Source organism: Tauraco erythrolophus, chromosome 6 (assembly GCF_009769465.1).
Source record: "Tauraco erythrolophus isolate bTauEry1 chromosome 6, bTauEry1.pri, whole genome shotgun sequence".
Classification (NCBI taxonomy): domain Eukaryota; kingdom Metazoa; phylum Chordata; class Aves; order Musophagiformes; family Musophagidae; genus Tauraco; species Tauraco erythrolophus.
The window spans coordinates 60,152,796-60,174,259 of NC_141470.1; the positions used below are offsets into that span (position 1 = coordinate 60,152,796).

At 37.9% G+C, this 21,464-nt stretch overlaps 1 protein-coding gene across 2 annotated transcripts in view; it reads left to right on the forward strand.

Annotated features, from left to right (window-relative positions):
• The window catches only part of WDR25 (WD repeat domain 25), a 65,705-nt gene extending 44,623 nt beyond the window's left edge, over positions 1-21,082 (forward strand). For both annotated transcript variants that reach the window (XM_086613362.1, XM_086613361.1), the window contains 4 exons: positions 3,878-4,008; positions 17,810-17,980; positions 20,320-20,460; positions 20,847-21,082. In XM_086613362.1, the coding sequence (XP_086469488.1) occupies positions 3,878-4,008; positions 17,810-17,980; positions 20,320-20,460; positions 20,847-21,068 (665 nt within the window). In that variant the 3' untranslated portion in view covers positions 21,069-21,082. The remainder of the gene's footprint in view (positions 1-3,877; positions 4,009-17,809; positions 17,981-20,319; positions 20,461-20,846) is intronic.
• Positions 21,083-21,464: the final 382 nt, after the last annotated feature.

Genomic DNA, 21,464 nt, shown 5'->3' on the forward strand with positions numbered 1-21,464 from the left:
GTGTCTTTTTGTAAACCCAGTACGGAAATCTGTTCTGCTTAGCAACATTACTCTCATGTCCTTGTAAGTCTTAGGCTTCACTTTTCTTTACAGATTAGTGTAAGGAAGTGAAGGTTTTTGGATTATGCAGGTAGGAGTGTGAACCTGTGGACCACTAAACACAGTTACAGAAGCATCCTGTGCTCAATAACTGTGCTGATGTTCTGTGGAAGATTTCACAATGTTAAATAGCCTTTAAAATATCTGATTTCATAGTTGAGCAGTTTCACAGTAGGCTGCAGCATAATGGAGCAGAAACATATGTTCAAGATCTTTTTAAAGATTTTTTTTTTCATACTGTGTGTGTTACTGGTGAGCCTTTAATGAATGAAGAATTGAATTAAAGCACTTTAAGAATATAAAACACACTGCAAAGATGTAGTTGATATTGTTACTGAAATTGTGAAAGTTAAAGATGGAGAGAAACATTTGCTTTCTGCTTTGTAACAACAACGTCTCATACAGGAAAATGATACGTGGTATGGATTTTGCCTCAATTAGCCAAACAGATTTTCAGAAGATGGATTTTTCTATAGCCTGTGAGTTGGCTGAATCTTTGTTATGCTGCCTTTAGGAACTAAAATACAATAAATATGTACACAAAAAAGACACATACGGGCTTACTGATTTACACCCATTGTACTTTATTATTGATATGGGAGTCTTCTGCTCAGAGAATGTTTTGCAATTTATAAAATAAGGCCTGAAAAGTTGAATATGTTTGATGTTAATAAACTGAGTAATTGTAGACAAAAGTATACTTAACTGCCAGAAGGGTGGAGCAGGATCTCCAGCAAACACTGAAGCTGGATTTCCCCAAGCATGGGACTAGGTTCCATCACAGCATGGTTACAACATGGGAAGCAGCAAATTCTGCTCATGGTAGTAAAGCACACTAAATAAGCTTTGTATGGAAAGGGGCTAAGAGTTGAATTACTTGTTTTAATATAGTGAATTGCATGAGCTGTTTTGCCCCGCATCATCTTCCGCAGTGATCTTTTCCATCTCTTACATGGATATTTTTTCTGAGTTTCAGAGGTTCTGAAAGCTTTCTGGTGAGAGAGGTTTCATAACTGTGTAGAGAATGTGCCTTAGCCTTTCAGCCCTGCAAAAGAAACATTTGATTGACTTTCACTTGGGGGAATGAGAGAATGAGAGAGTTGTATTTCACAGTACTAATTGGGAAGCCTGAGCTTTTAAGATTAATGCGTCCTGATTGCTCCTCAGTCCAGTCAAAAAGCTAGCATGGTTAATGTCTGCATCAAACAAGTGAAAACAGGAAAAGGAAAGGGGTTAAAGAATATAGAGGTGAATAAGATGCTCAAGTCGTTTGCCTTAATTTTATTTAGTATTATGCTGCAAGGTAGAATTCATAGAACTACACTGTAATGATCTCAGTGCTATGAGGGCTTTTTGATAAATAACAGACTCTAGAAGACAAGAAAATGGCAAACACAGTGCTCACTTCTATCTTAAAGTAGGGGGAGATGGAGTAGAGAATTAGAGTATTTTAGTTTCTGGAGAAAATACTGAGCAAATGATTGAATTACTTGGAAGTAGCTGGGGATGAGATTGAAAGATGGACTAATGAATCACAAATTATGTTAAATCAATCTTCTTTCTGTGTAAAAGGTAACAGATCTTGTAGTTAGTAGATGAAAAGCATCTTAAATTTAGTGCACACATTTTTTTCATAGTGTCTTACCTGGCTTTCTGATGTCTAAGGCTCTTAGAGAATTTGTAGAGAGCACAATGACAAGAAAAATGTATGCATTATAGAAGAAGCAGTTTTCAGAAGTCTTGAGGTAAAAACAAGTCTCAGTAAAGTCAGTTGAGCAACTAATGTTTGTTGGAAGGTTAGATGATGAGTTCCACTGGATCACTTACGTATACGTGTAATGCCATTTAGTGTGGAGAGCTATGACTGCCTGGATGCGTCCTTCGTGAGGCTGTTTGACAGAAATAGTAGAGGCAGGCTGCAGTTTTGCTAATTTCTGAGTGCAGTACCATTAAAAACTTGTTGATTGTACTCACAGAGTGTTTATTAAACTAGGTACTAGTAGGAATCAGATTCCTTGGGAGCAAAGTGCTATTAAACTGACTAGTGAGCCTCCATGGGGAAATTCAGTGTTTTTCTCAAGTGCTGAGGACAAGGGTAAGATGCCTGTGCGTGTGGCCTGCAAGTGATGCCGGGTAGTGCCATACATAAAAGCGGTATCTTGTTGCTCCTATAACTGATGATTTTAATACTTTCTTCCTTCCCTGTGGAGTCTTTTTTCCCTTCTGTAGCTGTTGGGGTACTGAAAACTCCCACGGTGAGAGATGGTGACTGTTGCAAATGACTTGTAGAGAGGGCCTCTGCTGCCCTTGTGACTTTTTTCTCTTTTTGAGTAAGGAACTTATGGACTAAATTAAATCTTTCACTCAGTAGTGACAGAGAGGCCCTTTAGATCTTGCATGGGTAATCAGTGGAGAAACCATTAAAAAAACAACAAAAAGAAACCTGCAAAAAACTGTTTTTATGTAGAACAACACTCATCTCTCCCTTATGCTCCTTGCAGTCTATTTTCCCGGACTCTGCTGGCTCGAAGAGCACCTGTAATGAAGTAAAATTTCTCTCTTTTCTTTAAAATGAAGAAATAAATAATATGACAAGCCTCAGCCTCTTGACTGTAGAAGCTGAGTTCAGCAGATGGGGAAAATGGAACTGATGATGAAATCAAGTAAATTGGCTAACCAAATCATAAAATAAGCATAAAAAATCTATATGAATGTTTTTCAGTATTGTTCACCTAATAATAAGTATTTATACTCATCACTAATGTTTTTAGCTCAAAGTATTTTCAGTTGTTTAAGAAAGCCTATCTTAAAACAACTCTCACTTGCTGGTAATGTAGCTTAATGAATATTTTAAGAAGCTTTTGTCATAGTACTTTAAGGATTCTTTTTGACTTCTGCAGTGCCTTCTTCACTGTGGCTTAAAGCAGTAACTTTATTTAACTTAGATCTTTATATGTGATATGCAGAATATCAAGAACAGTTGAAATTATGAAACTAAGTAAATGTATTTATCTTGGTCCATGCTGCTGTTCCAAAAATGATATTTCAATGAGTATAGGTTAATATCATGAATTTGTTAGAAAGAAAGGAAGCAATGGACTGTGGAAAAGTCCTGTAAATTAACCTAGCTGAGTTCTGTTGCCTTTGAAAGTGTTGAGAATCCAATTGATAACTAACCACAGGATCCTGTGGAGATTAGCGTGCACAATTAAATGCTGGGAACAGTGTATCCATGGGAACAGCTATTGCCTTCATATGATGGTATGCAAATTATTTCCCACTTTCAAGATGAAGCTTCACTCCTGCCTTCACAGAGAGACAAGTAAACAACTCAAGAGTTGTAGTATAGTTTGGGAAATGATATTTCTGTACAGACAATATTTTGTTCTAGTTATTTTTATCCCACTGAAAGAAAGTCTATGGCTTTTCTGTAGAGAAACATGCAACCATTAGATTTGTAGGTTTAGTCTTTGCGTGTTGACCGAACTGGGACCTTGGTGGAGCTCCTCTCCTTAGTGTGGGAAACCACTTGTTCACTCCTTTCAGTAGGAAGCAGTCAGTGGTGCAGAGGCCCATGAGCAGCAGCAGTTTCACATGGATAGAAATTAGTGAGTTCAGTCTTGTATTTTCATTATATCAGAGTAGCCCCAGATACTTGAAATGTATTAGTGTAAACGTTCAACTTTGACAACCTTGATAGTTTGGAAACTAGGTTGGAGTGAATAACATATTTCATTTTCTGCTCAAATTTTAATCTTCACTTCTCACTTTATTTTAGGGAAGCAGATATTTAGCAGCAAAAATGATTTTAGGATCAGCACACTGAAGTTCCACCCTACAGAGTCAAATATTTTCATTTGTGGAGGGTTCAGTTCGGAAGTTAAAGCTTGGGATATAAGGACTTCTAAGGTAATGGAAATCTTTTTCTCTTTTCTTTTAGGATGTTACCTAGGCTGGATGTGCTGTGCATTACTAAGCTGCTGGATGTGCTAGTCTTTCATTGAAGTGTTATTCATTTGTATTTTTCATTTGTCACCGATTGCATTACCATTTGTTGGTATGAACATCTGTAACATTTTTGAAGCACCAAGAGGAACATTGTATACAAAAAATATGATTTTTTTTGTTTATGTAAATATGAGTAACATATAGTTGAATTAAATAAAACCAATAGCTCATTTCAGGATTGTGAAAAAGACAGTTGTGTACTAGGAAGCAGTAGAGCTAAGTTGGTCTTCAAGCTGTTCAGTGTGGGTCAGGATGTGTGTGCCTGTACCTTCTGTGTAGAAGCCTGAAGTAATTTTTACATTCATGAAAGGGCACAGAAAGGCATGTGCAGCCTCTGCCTTTACTTTATCCTGAGCCATGCAGAACGGCGTTCTCCCAGCTGCCGTTCAGAGCTCAGTTAAGACCAGAGCTGTGCTCTGCCAGTGGAGACCAGAGCTGTACTCTACCAGTGGAAGCTTAAGGCAAGCCAACACCTCATGCACAGAGCAGCTCAAAGTGCAGCAGTGACTGTAAAGTGAGTAGTTCTTTGTTTTCCTTTTAATTTCTATGTGGGTAGATCCTACTCATCATAGTTAGCCGTCTGTTTGCTCTTGAGGGTGACAGAAGGGATCTGAAAAAGATAAGATTGCTGATTCAAACTCTATCTCTGACTTTGGTGTACTAAGAATAACAGGTAAGAGATGTAGGCAGAGGCATTTCAGGTATGAGGGCTCTAACAGGGGAGCTCTGAAATAGTTAGGGGAGTTGCTCTATTAAGGAAACACAGCATTATTGTGCAATTAACAATCTAATTCCTGTGCTGCAGTTGTTCCTTTGGATTTGTCACTGATGTTTGAGAAGAGAATTTGGTTCTGTAGGATCTATACCACAGGCTTCCCTCACATGAATAAGTTCTTAAAAGAGAAACATTAGTAAGTACGTTTCGAGACTGCAGAGTCTGAGGCTACTTTGAAAAGAAATTTACTGTGAGTTTCAGAGTTACAGTGTCAGCGTGAAAACCTTTGTAAGGGATTTGTTCCATCTGTCATGCTTGTGTGATGGCTGGTTTTCCTTGATAAGGATATGAAGAGATACTCAAAGCACAGTTCTATGAAGGAAGATGATTCCTGTTTTAGATTGCAAAAATTGTAAATACTTACGATAAAGAATACCTATGTAACTTTTTTAAAAGTTAGGAGATTTTCCATAGTACTCTTTCCTCCCCCTCCCTGCCTTGCACTGGTATACAGTATTCTGGTGTTGTCAGTAAGTGATTTTGATATACTGTCTTTAGCGTGGGCAACTTACAGAACATCAAAATGTGTGATGCAAATAGGAAATAGTACCAGTTCAAAGGGTGTTCATTCCAGATGATCAGAGGTTACTCTGCAAATTTACTGTAGAACAAAAACATTGTTTTCTTTCTGGCAGGGAGCTGAAGAAGAAAGACTAATAGAAGTCTTCTCTACTGAACAGCAGGGTCAGTGGTTTCATAGCATGCAAATGAAATAGGGAATACCATTGTTCTTTCTTAAGATTCTCATAAAAGTAGACCTGAATCGTGGGGAGGAGGTGTGGTCTGTAATTGAACACTTAGCTGTCCTTTTTAACATAGAGAAGCCATTGTATGTCATGGTAGGCTGAACTTCCTTTAAAAAGTGCTTCAGGAACTAAATGAACATCATCTTTTTAAGGCTTAAAGATTGTTGACTGTAGTGTCAAATTTGAGATATTTGGTCCTAGTCAAGGAGAAGATGGTAGATGTAGGTGGCAAAACATTCTTTCTGAGGTTTTCTGACTTGGTGCAATAAGCTTACCTGTAGATGATATTGCAGTTATACGCAAAGTCAAATGATAGTCTAGTTATTAAAGGCAGAACCGTTCTTTTTTTCACCCCCTGTAGTTTCTTTATGATGGATTTATTTATGTCTGTGTGTGTCTTTGAGTGACGATCTCTGAGAATCCTGTAAAGGTGATTTTTCTCCAGATTTGAAATAAACTGTGATTGATGAGCATGTTCATGCCAAAAATGGCAATACCTCCAGCTTGCATATGTCTAGGGTGCCCAGTCTCTACAGATGGAAAATGGTAACTGATTCTGTTCGATAGTAACAAACGACCGAAACGGCGTGTTGCAAAACTGTGTCTGTCTGGAAGGTAACTCACCGTTGGATACAGCTATGGAGGAACAGGGTTAGAAATCTTTCATAGATGGTAGGAGACAATCTCAAATATTGATAGTGGAGAAGGCACTTCAGTTTCAAGGAAACAGAAGATTAATTTACAACAGATATTTACAGTTCAAGGGTTATACTTGAACAATTTTTTTTCCTACCGATTCTGATACCAGAGAGAGATCTCTCCTATTGTCAGTATCTCTGCCAATCCCTGATATTTTGGTTTTATCTTTAAACGGTGTTGTGGTTGCACCAAGGCAAACGGCTTGAAAATGCCGTTCTTGGTCTTTTTTCGCCATTGTGAAAATTCAGGGTGTCAATAGTATTTTCTCTTTGTACCAGATAAAGTATCAAGCAGTATTTTATTCCAAACAATAAAGCCACTAAATATGTTCACCTCTTAAAGCAGCTCCTTCCTGTTAGGTTTTAAATTCTGGTACCTCAGCTCAACCACAGCCAAACTGTCAATTGATATGTCTGGCAGCTTATGGCTGCTTCTTGCAGAATGGTGAGTATCACCTATGCATTGTTATTACAAAATAACGTAGTTACATTTCAAACTCTCAGCCGCAGAACAGAGCGTTGGTTAGGCATGAATCATCAATATCATTAGTATCTCGTGTCTGCTCCTCCCTAGTTTGGAGGATTTCAATGGATTCTTCAGGTATTTCTGCTTTTATCTTATATTGTTATCTTTATGCAAAAGATAAAACCAATATGCTTTCTATCTTTTCCATCTTACACAGTTAAGACCATGTTCAAGGTTGGATAAAGTGTCCTGGCCAGTATTTTGAAATTTGTCCTGTTCTAACAAGTGCCATTTGCTCTTAACTGAAATAGATGTCTGAGGCCTCTTGCCACTTCATTTCAGTTTTGATGCAAACAATCTTAATATATTTCAAGTCCTTTCATCCTAATTCATTGGAAGATTTTTCCTCTTTTTCCTATTCTTTCAAGTGTGTTAACCTATCATTCAGCTTGGAAACATGTGTAGGTGAACTAATGATTCTTTTTGTTCCCATCATCATACTCCTGATAGCCTTTTCAGGCTTTGCAGTGTATTTATGTCAATAGAGTGAGCACCCTAAATCAAGAGCTTGAATCTTGTTACTCATTGCACATTGAAAACTCAATTTCAGCATTCACTGGTAATTCAATTTCAAGAGGTCATTCTTTAGGATGTACTCCTATGTTTTAACAGGCTACTCACTTGTACATCTTAAATTTAACTATGTGAGGCAAAATGATAATTTATATCAGGAAATGAGGGAATTTTTGGTGGAAATTCAGAGCAAAGCATGAAGCCTCACAGAGACAGAGAGAATGACTAATAACAAAAATATTGTCCAATTACACATACATATGCAGTGGTTGAAATGGGCTGCTTTATGCCAGCGTGCCACATTGGTGCTTTCTGCTGATGGAAAATGACATAGAATAGTTGATAATGGTATTTTTCCAAATTAGTACTTCTGAAATCTCACTTTGTTTTTGATGGGCAACTAATTTTTAACAGGAGCATAAATGTATGAGCATAAATTACTAATATTTATTCATGTATTGAATGTGGTATAAAAATTGTATTTCTAAGTCCCAGAGAAAATGTATGAACATAGGTTGAGGCAGACTTTCAGATGCTAAAACATTGAGAAATGTACAGTAGGCTATTAATCAGAGAGGCAGATATAAAAAAAAAGATGAATGTTGAAAGACATTTATTGCTATCCCTATTCTGTTGAGCAAATAGGCAAAATGATTTCAAATGTAGCATTGGGTATTGCGCGAGATAAAGAATGAAAGAACAATAAGGAAGTTAAAATCTTCAAGATAAAGCTAAGCAATATACTTCAGAGAAATGAGTGGATAGAACAGCTTGTTAACTGCTCAGTGAAATGTAAAGTATACAGGCATCTCAAAATTACAGAGACAAGTAATCAAAGCCTGAAAAAAAAAGAATAAAAGAGGCCGTTGAATAGCATGTAGAGATTTATTATAGTGGCATTTCTTTCTGTTTGTGTTAAACCTAGTTTTGTCTCTCTGGCAAAGACATTATTCTGGAGATCTTATATTGCTGTATAACAGATTGATTAAATTTATGAAACATTTGGAGAATGTTTCTAGAGACTTTATGAAAAGACCAGAAAACTTGGAAGTGAGCTGCTATGTTAAGGAAAAAAAAAAAAAAAGAAATCTCTGCAGTGTCGACCAAGGAGAGAGCATCGTGTTGAACAGCCTCCATGGGGTCTTTGGACCTCAGAGCTGAACCTAGAAAAACCCTGCAAAATGCTCTGTAAAAAGAATTGTGCAGTAACACTGAGACCTTAAAGTATTATGTATTTTAGAAGTATTTCCTTTCTCTGAGCAGTGGAAGAATTTCTTAAGATGTTCGGCACAAGCCAGTTGAATCACAGTCATTCTTTGTATTGACTGATCTACATTAGCTTTTCAGACAGGAGACAATATTTGTTCCAACTACTTATTCTACATGAAATTTTAATGTTCCTTGAAACACCAGAGAGAACAAAAGGTTGAGAGTTGTATCCTTTAGCTCAGCAATAAAGACTTGATTATATTGACAGAAGAAAATATGACTACCGCTAATTCTTTTTAATTTGAGCTTCTAAGATTACATAGTTGTAGTATCAGAGCAAGACTACAACTGTAACTGTCTTGTACTGATAATACTTTTAAAGGAGCTAAAGTTCCCTATATTGTGAGTGAATTGTCAAACTGAATTGAAAAGATTTATTTACATGTCAGCAAGGGATGCTGTTAGCTTTGCTGAAAGGACATGCAACTCTCAAGAACTTGCGTCTGTATGTATTAATTTAAATTTTCTAAATGTATCCATACAATTATTTTTGAGTTTTGCATATTTTACCTTTTATTTACGTTCTGCTTTGATGAAACTCTTTAACATTTTGTAAGCATTCAGGAACTGGTTCTTTATCATATGCATTCAGAAATGCAAGGAACTCTAACGGTAGGGAGATAACTAACATTTTTTTGGACTCTGTTAAAAATAGAGGAATAATTTATTCAGCTGTTGGATGTACTCTGTTTTCGATCTCTTGTCTGTTGATGTTCATGTATTCTGTCTTATAAACCACTGAGGCCTGCTGGAGCTTTGGCAAGAGCTGTCTGCTATAGCTGTGAGAACAGCGAGTCCTGACGAAGCACCATGCAGTAGTCTGGAGAAGGACTAAGTGGAAGGGGGCAGGACTGTGGCTCTGATCTTTAAGCAATATTTGAAGCTCTTAGACCTCCATAAATGCAAATCCACTGCTTATATTGAACAAGGAGGAAGAGAGAGGAAGAGCATCAGGCAGTGGAGACCCAGTAGTATGACCTGACACACCCATAGAACAGACCTTTAAGGAAATATTAGTGTCACGTTTTGAGGTCAAAAGACCAGTCTGTCAGCGTCGCAAGTCAGATGAGACCCTTGGCTCCGACTCCCCTTGCCTTCCCTTGGCAGCCCAGTGAATCGGAGGGTGGTTCGTCTGGCTTATCGTGGGACCCGTCACTAATAGACGAATAGGAGGTAATTTGGCCAGTATGCCAGCTCCCAAGTTAGGGGAGACCCTTGGATCCGACTCCCCCTGCCTTCTCTTGGCAGCTCAGTGAATCGGAGGGTGATTCGCCCACTTATTAGAGATCGTCACTAGTAGTGCTATGGGCCAACTCCTTATAATAATTCAAAAGTTTCCAGAAACATACATATATATTTTATTTGTGACAGAATACAGGTTCGAGGATAGCCGGTGATAGTGACTGACTACAAAAACAACTTTAATTGAAATACTGCAGTGATAATATAAGACTATTACTGATCAGTGATAATATTAAATAGCTAGCAAGATGTTAGTAAGTAATTAAGTAAGTGCACATAACACAGAGTTCTTACCCAGTAGGCGTCCCTATGGGGGGGGAGAAGAGAGGTTCAGCCCGTCGACTGATCCCAGACGTTCCGATCAGGGGGGCTTCTCCCTAACATCCCCTTTGTTTGCTGCCATTTTATACTTTTTTCATATCTTTTAGGTGGAGCTCGAGTGACTCTAGTCATACATAACTTTTATTAGGATTGATGTAAATTTCTCTCGTGACGGGTGTTCACAAATTAGGATTGGTGTAAATTGCTTGTTTGAGGGGTGGTCGCAGCTCGAAGGAGGATGGAGGTGTGACTTAGTAGCTGAAGGACACAATTTCGCCATCACTGCTGAGGCAGCGGTTGTGATTCACTTCCCTTGATGGCATTTTTATGGTTATCTTTACCAGGCGCCTCTCATCCCTGATAACAGGGATGAGCCGTGATACCTCCGTACCACTCTGCTCCCCATTTCAAGGGTACTGCGTGGGCCTTGTTCGTTGTTTCTTGTCCCCGATAACAGGGATGAGCCATGATACCTTCGTATCACTCTACTCCCCATTTCAAGGATATTGAGACCTTTTTTGTTCCTGGGAGCAGCAGCTGTGCTTCATGTCAGAGCTGCTCTAATATTAGCTGAATTCTGGGGAACAATATTCTCCCATTCCCCTCCAATTTCAGTCATTTTCCCACAGATTAGTTAGAGATATATGAATAAATGACATTATAAAAAAATAAATAATAGGAGTTAAGCAAAGGTTCATTGTGTGAAGCCTACTGAATGTCGCTCTATGATTTTGGACTTTGATAGAGAAGCTGCAGAAGGCGGGGACTAACCTAAGAGTTGTAAAATGAGAAAACTAGGTAAAGATGAAATCTCAAGAAGGGAGACTAACTGGGAGGAATTTAGTGAAGTGCTTCAGGAACAGCTCCAAATGGAGACAACATTTAACATTTTATTTTTGAAAAATGTTTTTTACAAAAAGTATGGTGCTAGCACAATCAATGAAGAGTAAAAATGAATACAAAGTTCCAGCCTTTTGGGATTAATATCAAAATTTTGTCAGGACATGAGGAAGGTTTCAAAAAAGATGATTACAAAGTCAATCTGTTGGAGTGATAGGCAAATTTAAGGAAAACTTAGATTTGAAGATTTACAGAATTTTTCCATTTTTTAAATTGTGGTCTTAAGCTATAGAGCAAATTAACTAGAAAAATAGTGGAAGCAGTTATTTTGAGCTTTTAAAATTAGTCTAGAAATGCACTGCAGAATCTTTATTACAAACGGAGGCCAAGGCAGAGTAACAATAGTTTTTTTCCCCCGTCTTTGTTTATTACTCTTTATTGAACATTGTTTAGCTACAAAATTGCAACTATCATTTACAGCTTTATGCTTAAAACAAAAAAAGATACTCTTTATGTTGTTCAGCTATTTCTCCATACTTGAGTTTATACAGAAATAAGCCTAAGCCATTAAAGCACAGTTAAAAAAAATTAATAAATTTAGAGTGCAAGTGCAGTGCATTTGTTTCCTTGGAAACATTCTATTGCAATTTCTTTCAGATGAGATGCAGTCATTTTAAGTAGCATGTGTTTAGGAGATCTAATGAATTTGTCTCTGGATAGCATATAAATATTAAAAAAGGCTGTAGAAATTGGTGGAGCTACTTGCACTTCTGGTTTCTAAAGAAACAGCCAATACATTGTCATGTACTGGTGGTATTAGGAAGAACAATGTAATTAAAATAAGATGATTTATTCAGTGCTTTAGAAAACTAAAGTTATTCTTTTCACAGTCAGAGAAATCCTTACTGAATCTATGGACAAAAAGTTCAAAGAAATCTGGTGAGGGTACATTTGTACTTGTGTAATGGCTTTTTTTAAAAAAAAAAAAATAACGTTCAAGGATCCTTTCTGAGTGTGAAGGCACATTTTATGTGGCTGTAACAGACACGTGAGCAGTCCTGCTGTGTTTATTTGGAAACCTCATATGGTAGTATCACAGAGGAGAAGCACAGACCTGTCCGTGCATACAGTCTCTCTGGTAGCAACTGCTCCTGGAGAGACTGAAATGAGCCAGGAACAAAACATGCCTCCTTCTGGAGTGTGAGTATTCGAGTGAGAAGCTGTTGGTGAATAGCGGTTCCTGTTTCAGCCCATTCCTAGACAAATTTTACACCCCCAGCAGCGACCAGGATGCATTTATAAAACACGAGTATGAAAGCACGGCAAACTTTATCACAATTCCCAGCAATGGTTACCCAGGCTTGCAATTTGGGGACTTCCCGCACCACAGATGACGTCTTTGTCTTTCATGGCTCTCTCTGAGTTTTCACGCTGTGGAATCGGTTCTTGATTTATTTTCTTTTACATCTGTAACAACCTGTAGTAAGGAATTCATCAACTGAAATATGCCTCGTGTGAAGAAGCATCTCCCTATGTCTTGAAGCTGCCTTCTGCTAGTTTGGAGTCTAAATTCTTATAATGGAGGAAACCACTCACGTTCTCTATGCTGATTGGACTTTATTCCCAGTTCTTTCAAATTTCCCTTGGTAGTCTTATTTCTGGACTTACTGCTTGCTTGATTATTGCTCCTCATAGAAGAGCCATTCTTTATCTCAATATTCCTTGTTTGTTTCCTATATACAGATTTCACTTCTTATCCTATTTGAGATGGGGAGGTAATTTTAAACAAAAAAATCCGATGCAAAAATATTTTTTTCCTTTCTAATAAATGGTTGATGCTTTCCTTCACAAGATTCTTGTGTCTTCTCAAGCAATCTGAAAGGGACTTTTAAAAAAAACAGTGTACATTCTTCATACCTGAAGTCTTATAGATCAACGCCAGATTAAACTCAACAGCTGACTAATTTTAGTCAGTCTCCCTTTCCTTTTCACAGGACCCCTCAGTAATCTTGAGCTGTGTCTGAAAATAGAGCAATTACTAACAGGAAAAAACTTTAATAGAAAAGCAATTTTTTTCCAATAACATAGAGAAATACAGCAATCATATGTTAAAATGATTTAAAAGAACATAAAACTGTAGCATGTCTGACCTTCCTGTCTATGATATTGTCATGTGTTTTGATTAAAACTGCCATTATAGCTTTCAGATGGAGATCAGAGACATTAATTGGATTTTTCATGTGGTTGTGAACATGTAGCTAAAAAGCAAATAGTAGTCATCTGCCTCAACACCTTACCCTGTAGAATAGATCAACACAAATGGCTTGCACTGCAGTAGATAAAAATGCTTCTGTTTTGTGCAAAATAAGCTTTCTTTTATGTTGAAACACACTTTTTATTACTAGTATAGGTGTAGTACTGTTTCACAGAGGAAACTTAAATCAGTCTCCTATTGCATTAGCTACCCAACATGCTAGTAGGAAGAAGCAGTTTCATGCCAAAGCACTCAATCTAAAATGTAAGGCAAGAAGTGGAAGAAAAAACCCGGCCATTTTACAGGTTGGAAACCACAGCACTGACTGATCAAGGGTTTATTTCATGACCATCCAGATTGCCTGTAGTCCTATTAGATTTGTTATGAGATCTTATCTCCTAATGCTCAGGACAATGACTATAAAAGCACATTTCTTTGACATCGGTTGCATAAAGCTTGAGGGGATTTTAGGAGAGTGCACTGCACCTGCAGGTTGCTGGTGACCAGCACAGAGCTGGGGTGAGTAGCATTTTCTGAATTGCTTGTGTGGAGGCTTTGAGCTTTCTTGACAAACAAATAATGAAATTGCATGTGCTTTATGCACAGAAGTATTATAGAACACCCATCTGAAATATATACCTTGCATTCAGCATCACAGCATGCTTTTCAAATCACCAGAACCATAAGAATCTGTTTGAAACTGATTTAATTTGCTTAAATTACCTTTCTTGTCGAATGCCTGCAGCCATGAACTCTTGCCTGAGTGAAGACGCTTTATTATTATGTTGGATTGTGTTGACACCTCTTATGCCTTCCTTTGAAATGATTTCTTTTATGTCCAGAAAATGCTGAGATTGAAGAAGTGGACTGTGGTTTTCCAATGCTTATGGGTAGTAAATCTGCAAATAGAAAAAGAGCAAAAGCTGTTATTAACAAACTAAAGGCAACAGGGTAGGGAAACTGGTGCTCTCCCTAACCAAGTTCCTCAGGCATGTCATGAATTAATCGTCCAAGGTAGAACAAAGCAGGTTTAATTATGAGTAGTTTTCTGAGCAGGGGTGTTGCAATTAGTTATTTTTGAAAGCTATCTTTATGGGGGAATTTAAATACTATGTATATCAAGTTCCCAGCTGCTATTCAAAATGTTAATTTATTGTTCTCTGAGTCAGTTCTTACTATGTGGTTTGAAGATTAAACAGCATAGTTTTTCTGAGGTATGAATCAAACATATATAAAAAGATGGTCTTTTGTACTAATTTTTATAAAGACAGTTTCCTGTTGCAGGACTAAGATACACAAGTAATTTAGTTAGATATCCTCTAAATAAGACAAGCAAATATATTTAATGATTAACAGTGGCAATGTTTAAATTTATAGTGTCAGTTTATGTAAAAGCCCAATGGGATTTCAGCAAAAATTAAAAGTATGTTCACATTACTAACTTCACACTCTCTGATTTTTCCTTACTGAGAGATGTCTGTTGCTCCAAAAACGTGTTAAAACCAAGTCTCAGACCTAAACCTAACCAATTAACAATGCTGGACACAACGTATGGATGGATACCTATGTACATATATTTCACAAGGTTTTTTTAGAAGCTGAGTATGTCTGAGTTTGTTTCATCTTTAAAATAAGAAAATATTAAAGAATCACTCCCTTGAATCATGCTTTGGGAATTCATTATCTTTTATTGCTCTATATGTTGTTCTTCATTTCCTGGCAGTAACTGGCCTTTATTTCTGCTTCTCTGTCCCTGTTTCTACATGTTTGTGCTTCTCTGATCTTCCTGACTCTCTGGTTGGGACTTGTCACTTCTGTGAAGGTGCCTGTTGCTAAGTAGCAGCCTCCTTCAGTCTGTCGGGGTGGTAGAGCTTTTTATGTCCCCTCCTCTCAGTTTAACTTTATTTCAGTTCTCCTGCAGTTCCTACAACTGTCAGGTTTCTGTGTGGTTTTCCATTTCTCATTCCAGACAGCTATTGTATTTTGTGGGTGGTTTTTTTAGATTGGGATTTTTGTTTTATTTTTGCTCCTACAAAATAGATTAATTTTCTACATTACTAGTGAGCTATGGGCTTCCTTTTCTAACTCTGAGAAGAAATAGCTATGCATGGTGATTCCTCCATAGACAAAGTGGAGGCTATAAATATGCAAATATCACTTTTGGCTTTACAAAGTTTAATTGTTTTGTATATTATGCAGAGTCTTAGGCTGAAAAATCTGATGAGAGCAAGTAACACATTTATGTGTTCACTATCTTAAAAATGCAGTCAGTTTGCTGGAAAGTGTGCCAGGTTTTTTTGAGTCTGCAGGTTTAGATCTTGGTGTTATTACAGGATGTGTAGGATGCTTGCATGACCGATGTTCTTCACTGAATGCAAATATCACGTTTCTGAACTGTGCATTTTGCAGAGCCTGTGAAAAGCAATCGGAGCAGCTGCTGCTGCCGTCCTTCTACATGCCGAGATCACAGGAGGCAGAGCTGGAAGGGACCTCAGGAGATCATCTAGTATATCTCTACCCTAAAGCAGGATCAGCTAGTTCTGAACACTTCCAAACAGTCATAGATTTTTGAGCTTGAGGCAAGAAATCAAGACGTTCTCATGTTGTGTGTGATATTTGAAATGATTTTGATTTTATTGATTGAAGTATAAAACAGAGGTATAATCTGGAATATTTCACTGCGACACCTGAAAATTATTTTTTTTAAAAAATTCATGTGCTTACAGTATCTGTAAAAGATCTGAGCTCTGAAGTCAATAGTTATATGCTATGTTAGGAGTATAAGGTAGACACTGAAATGCCTAAAAGTTGGGAACCGTTTCAGTATAATATTTCAAGCCACTCTCTCTGCTCTGTTGGTTTTTCTAGTGAGGTTAGAAGACGGACTAACCTCTGAACACTCTGTAGGAAATGCAGGCTGCTATGTTTTAGCTATCTTGGAGAGAGAGATTTAGATATTAGTATCTCGGAGTCTTCCAGTGTCCTAGTTTTAAGGATCACCATATTCAGAGAGACAAATTGCTTTGATCTGGCCACTTGCCTTGAGGTTTCTCTTCACTGAAGGCAAGTCAGAGAAAAAGAAAGCAAAGGTATTGATTTGCAAAATTTAAAGTAGACAATATAGATGCAGAATTTCACGAAGAAAGTGGAAAAAAAAGGAAATTCAAATTATTCATATATTCCTCAGAATAGTTCAAGAATAGTTCAAAATCTCTTACTTTTTAAGATCCAACTCCCAGGCTGCTAAAATATTCAGAATCCTGTGGCTGAGGACCCATTTCTGCATGGATCCAGCCCACTGTGGTATAAGAGCTGAAAGAGGATCTAGATTTGGGAACCCTGGTCGTTCTGATTTTGGAAGAAAATTTGGGAACTTTGGTATTTCCTTTTTATTTATGTACTTGGAAGTATTGATGACTTTCTTTCCCTGCTTCCCTGCATTTTCAGCAGAGTAACAGTTTTAAAAAGTTTCTGCTTCAACAGAAGCAGCAGAGACTACCTCTTGCCAGGACAGTCTGTAGGCAGATGGGTTGGGAGGTCATGGGATTGAATCTCCGTAGACAAAGGCAGGATCCTGGCTGAGTCCTTAAAGCACTGAACTGTTTGACAGCAGCACTCCTGTCACCTCTATCCCCTGCTTTCTGGCAGCACTTCAAAAGATCAAACTCTGCTTGGGTTTCTTTTTTCAGGAGAGAGTGTCAGACTGCATCCTTGATGGGACTGAGGTATCTTCTGCAGGTTGAATGGGGCACTCTTGTGCTGAGGGTGTCCACATTGGCCTGGAGGCAATTTCTGTCTGAGCATGCAAACTTTGCTCCCTTGCAGTGGTCCCCTGACACTGGGGTCTCACCACTTGCAAGTTAAGCAATGTCATGCAGCAACATGGGACCAGGAGAGCCTTGAATTATCCAGTTTAGTCATCCCCAATCATAAACAGTGATTTATAATTAAGTCCAGAATGATCAACAAGAATATTCGCTTCCTGTCATGTCCTTTTCGTACCTGTAAGTCCCAAATCCCCACTAGCCTACTTACTTTCCTTTCCCTGCCTCTGTAACTAGCTGAAGATTTTGAGAACAGACCAAAAACTTACACTTCTGAAGTTTCCTGGAAGGAGGAAGGAGATATCTTCAGACTGATCCTCAGAGTGCTCTGAGTTCATAAAACAGAAGGGAGTTTGTGTAGACCCAGCTCCACAACATTGTGTGGTCTAAAGCTCTTTTTGGATCTAACTCTAATTCCTTGGGAATTTATAACAGAATCTTATGTGTGTATAAATATAATATGTAAATTGTGCAAACTGATGCTTTTTAAAATCTTGTTTAATTTTCCCGTGTGTGGACTCTTTACATACATTAACAAGCTATCTAATGCACTAGTACTTCAACATTTAAAAATCAGTTACTTTTTCACGTTTAAAAATAATATATAATTTGTTGGAGATAGTTGTTGGAGAGAAAACAGATTATCATGTTCTTCTAATCTGTTAAAAAAATAACAAACTTTTTTATCCACTAGGTGTTAAGGGTGTACAAAGCTGCAGTACAACAGACATTGGATATACTCTTTCTCCCTGAAGGAAGAGAATTTCTTACGAGCACAGATGCAGTAAGCCGGGACTCAGCTGATCGTACAATTATTGCATGGGACTTCCAAAGTGCTGCGAAAATCTCCAATCAGATTTTTCACGTAAGATTAACAACTAGTATTTTTTGGGTCATGATTTAGTATTTCATGCTTGTCAATGTTGCAAAAAAAAAGCTTTTGATTTTCTGTAAGATCAGTGTGGTGTATAAAATGCTCTTAATGTAAGTTGAGGGTTTTCTTTATTTTTATATTTTATAAACACTTACTTATTCTTAAAAATGACCTTGAAGACTGATAGGTCTCCTTGTGTTAAAAGGATTTACATTTCAGTGCTCATTCACTGACATCTAGGCTATATTTAGGCCGGGCCACTGCAGTGTCATTCTAGCTTGCCAATGGTGCATGGAAGTAGTTGCTAGAGTGCCACGTTTCTTTTCCCACACTTTTCCTAGGACAGCAAAATGATACATTTTTCATCAGCTGCAATGAGGGCTATTGACAAATTGAGTTTAATATTTGCATAGTTATAGCAACCTGATACATGCATATAGATATCTAGTACGGCATAATCACTGAGACAAAATTTGCTTTTGTCAGTGCAGGTGCAGTATTTCTTTCAGTAATCTATCCAGGCAAGATGTTTAATGGACTAAATTGTCTAGAAAGGCTGACAGCTTCAAAGGAGATTACCAAGGAAGTTAATAGAAAATTCCAACTCCCTGGGTCTTTTTTGAAAACCCAAGTCTAATATGCTTTGTAATATAATATGATTGGATTGTATACAGATGCTTTTTGGCTGAAATGAACAGTTCTCTACTAACAAGGATATGTCGTTGATGATCTAATGGGATTGTTTCATGTTTGATTTTGATAGTTTTCTCCCTGTCCACTATTGGATCTATCAACATCTTGGATAGGCAATAGAGAAAAAAAACAAACTGTGAATATATAAAGTACAGACTAGTCAGATTCAGTATCAAGGAGTGAAAAACAAACAGCTTTTTTCTCCTTATCCCCCACCATATAAACAAACAAAAAACCCACACAGCCTACCTCCTTGGACCACTTCAACATCTCTGAAATGAGCAGTTTTCCCCCTCTTCTGCACTGCAAGTGAACAAAACTTAGTGATTTTGGAAACTGTGCTTCACTTTTCTGAATCTCCCTTTTGAACCCTTTAAGGTGGAAGAGAACCACTGAACTCTCCAAACAGATTAGGTCCCACCAGGACTTGATCTATTGCTTGTATGCATTAACAAATGAATAATTAAGAGCTCTAAAATAATGCATTGCTACAGTATACCCAGCATAACAGCACAGTGCTCCTGCAGATTGCATTGTGCTTTCTGATCCCTTACTGTTAGACCCAGTTTCTCCCCAGAAACAACCAGTGCTCTGCCACGGCACACACTCCTAATCAGGCACACTGCCTAACCCTGTTTTCGTTTCTGTGCCCGATACCTTACAACACTCAGAACTTCTCTCCTAGTTTGTCACTTTCAATCCACGTAACAAAAACAGCCTGAGCCATTCCCATACTACCACATAGCCCGTGGTGTCCAGTGGTCAATGTCAGCCTGGTGCCCTTCACATGCAGATGCATCCTATGCATCCTACAGCCAAATCTCTCTTAATTTGTATTCATGGCATCAAAATTCAGCACTGTGTCTTTAGGTTAGGCTGAAGCTAGAAGAGGTTTGGACCTGGTGGAAACCTTGCGAGAGTGGTTGATTTCGGATGCAATCACCATGCAGAGTTTTGAAAGTGATCTTATTTCAGTCTTAAATAGGGACACTAGAGTAAAGCCCAGTGTTATTAATTTTTGCGTATGAATTTACAGTCAGCAGCAGTCTACATGGCAAATCACTGTCATAAGGAACTTCTGACTTACTAGGCTAATAATGATCCTTTTTTTTCCCCCTTTTTTTTTTTTTATAAGAGAGGGGTGGGGGAAGGTGTCTGTTTACATGGGTTAATTTCTGTTCCTGTCACTGTGGCCAGAACTGAGAGGGGGAGGATTTGAGAACTGTACAAAGTAGAAGGAAGGCACGGTATGGCTATGGAGGAAGGGATATGGGAGAAGAGGATGCACTTTCACATTCAAACTTCAGGTTTACTTGGGCAGGAGGAGGATGATTGAGTACCATTAGGTTGGAGTTACCTTTCTGCAGTTGTTCTGCAGTGTAATTATGGATCAGAGAGAGATGGGATTTTGGTCAGTATCTAAGAAATTGGAGTAGAGATTTGATTTGGTATTTGTCTTGGTGTAAGACTTTCAGCGGATTGTAATGAGTTAAGTATCTTTATATAATGTATACTATGGAGATGACTTACGTATACCTTGCTTTTTATGGTCTTTCAAATATGTCAAAAGATAACCTGATTCATTTGAATAAATCTAGTGTTTTATACAACAGAGCTTTCTTTAAAATTATTTTCAGGAGCGTTACACTTGTCCAAGTCTGGCTCTGCACCCAAAAGAATCTGTGTTCATTGCTCAGACAAATGGGAACTACATGGCTTTGTTTTCTGCCCAGCGACCTTACAGAATCAACAAAAAGAAAAGATATGAAGGACACAAGGTATCCTTCTTCACCGGGAGCTTAGTATCCAAGTCTAGAACAAAGATAGCTAGCAAAGTACTTGTGCTTTTTAATATATCTGCTAATAGTGTTTGATTATAAATCAGTGATAGATATTAATTGGCTTAATTTGCTTTCCCATGTGCCAGTCTATTTTGAATCATATGCACTTTGTAGAAAATAGTTATTAGAAGACTTTATGAATACTTAATAGCTTGATTAAATAAGTTTGTGTTATAGCTGTGTCTTAATAAACACCTGGAGAAGTCCTTAGTGTATATTTATTTAAAGATACTTTTTTTCGTGTGTACTGTATTCATTCTTAGTATATCACAATGAACTTTTCTAATCAGCATCAGGAGTGACACTGTTATTGATTTTTGCAGGTGGAAGGTTTTGCAGTGGGCTGTGAATTTTCTCCAGATGGAACACTTCTGGTGACAGGAAGTTCAGATGGCAAAGTGTTTTTCTACAACTATCATACTGCTGGGATTATTCGCACTTTGTCTGCACATAAAGAAGCTTGTGTGAGTGCAGTATTTCACCCAGTCTTGCCATCGCTCCTTGCAACATGTAGTTGGGCTGGAGAAATCAAGATCTGGCAATAACAAAAAGAGTAACTTTTCAGGATGTCTCCTGTTACTCTGTCAAAGGCATAGGAAATAAACCATGGTATGCAATGTGAAATTTTGTTGTGATGTGTTGTAAGCAGGAAAGACTGTTGTCTTTTCTTCTATGACCTCTAAACATATGCTTTCATCATGCAGTTAAGATGGTCTTATGGTTGGCTGCTGAGCAAAGAAGTGGTCTTTCTCTCGGCCCTGGTGACAAATTTCTGCCCCTTTTGTGTCAATCTTCTGGTGCTCATCTAGCCCCACCCTAGTTTGAGTAGCTAAACTTGAAGAAAAAAAAAAAAAACAGGTTCGAGAACATCTGAGGAACTTGAAGGTGCACAAGTCCATGGGACCTGATGAGATCCATCCGCGGGTCCTGAAGGAACTGGC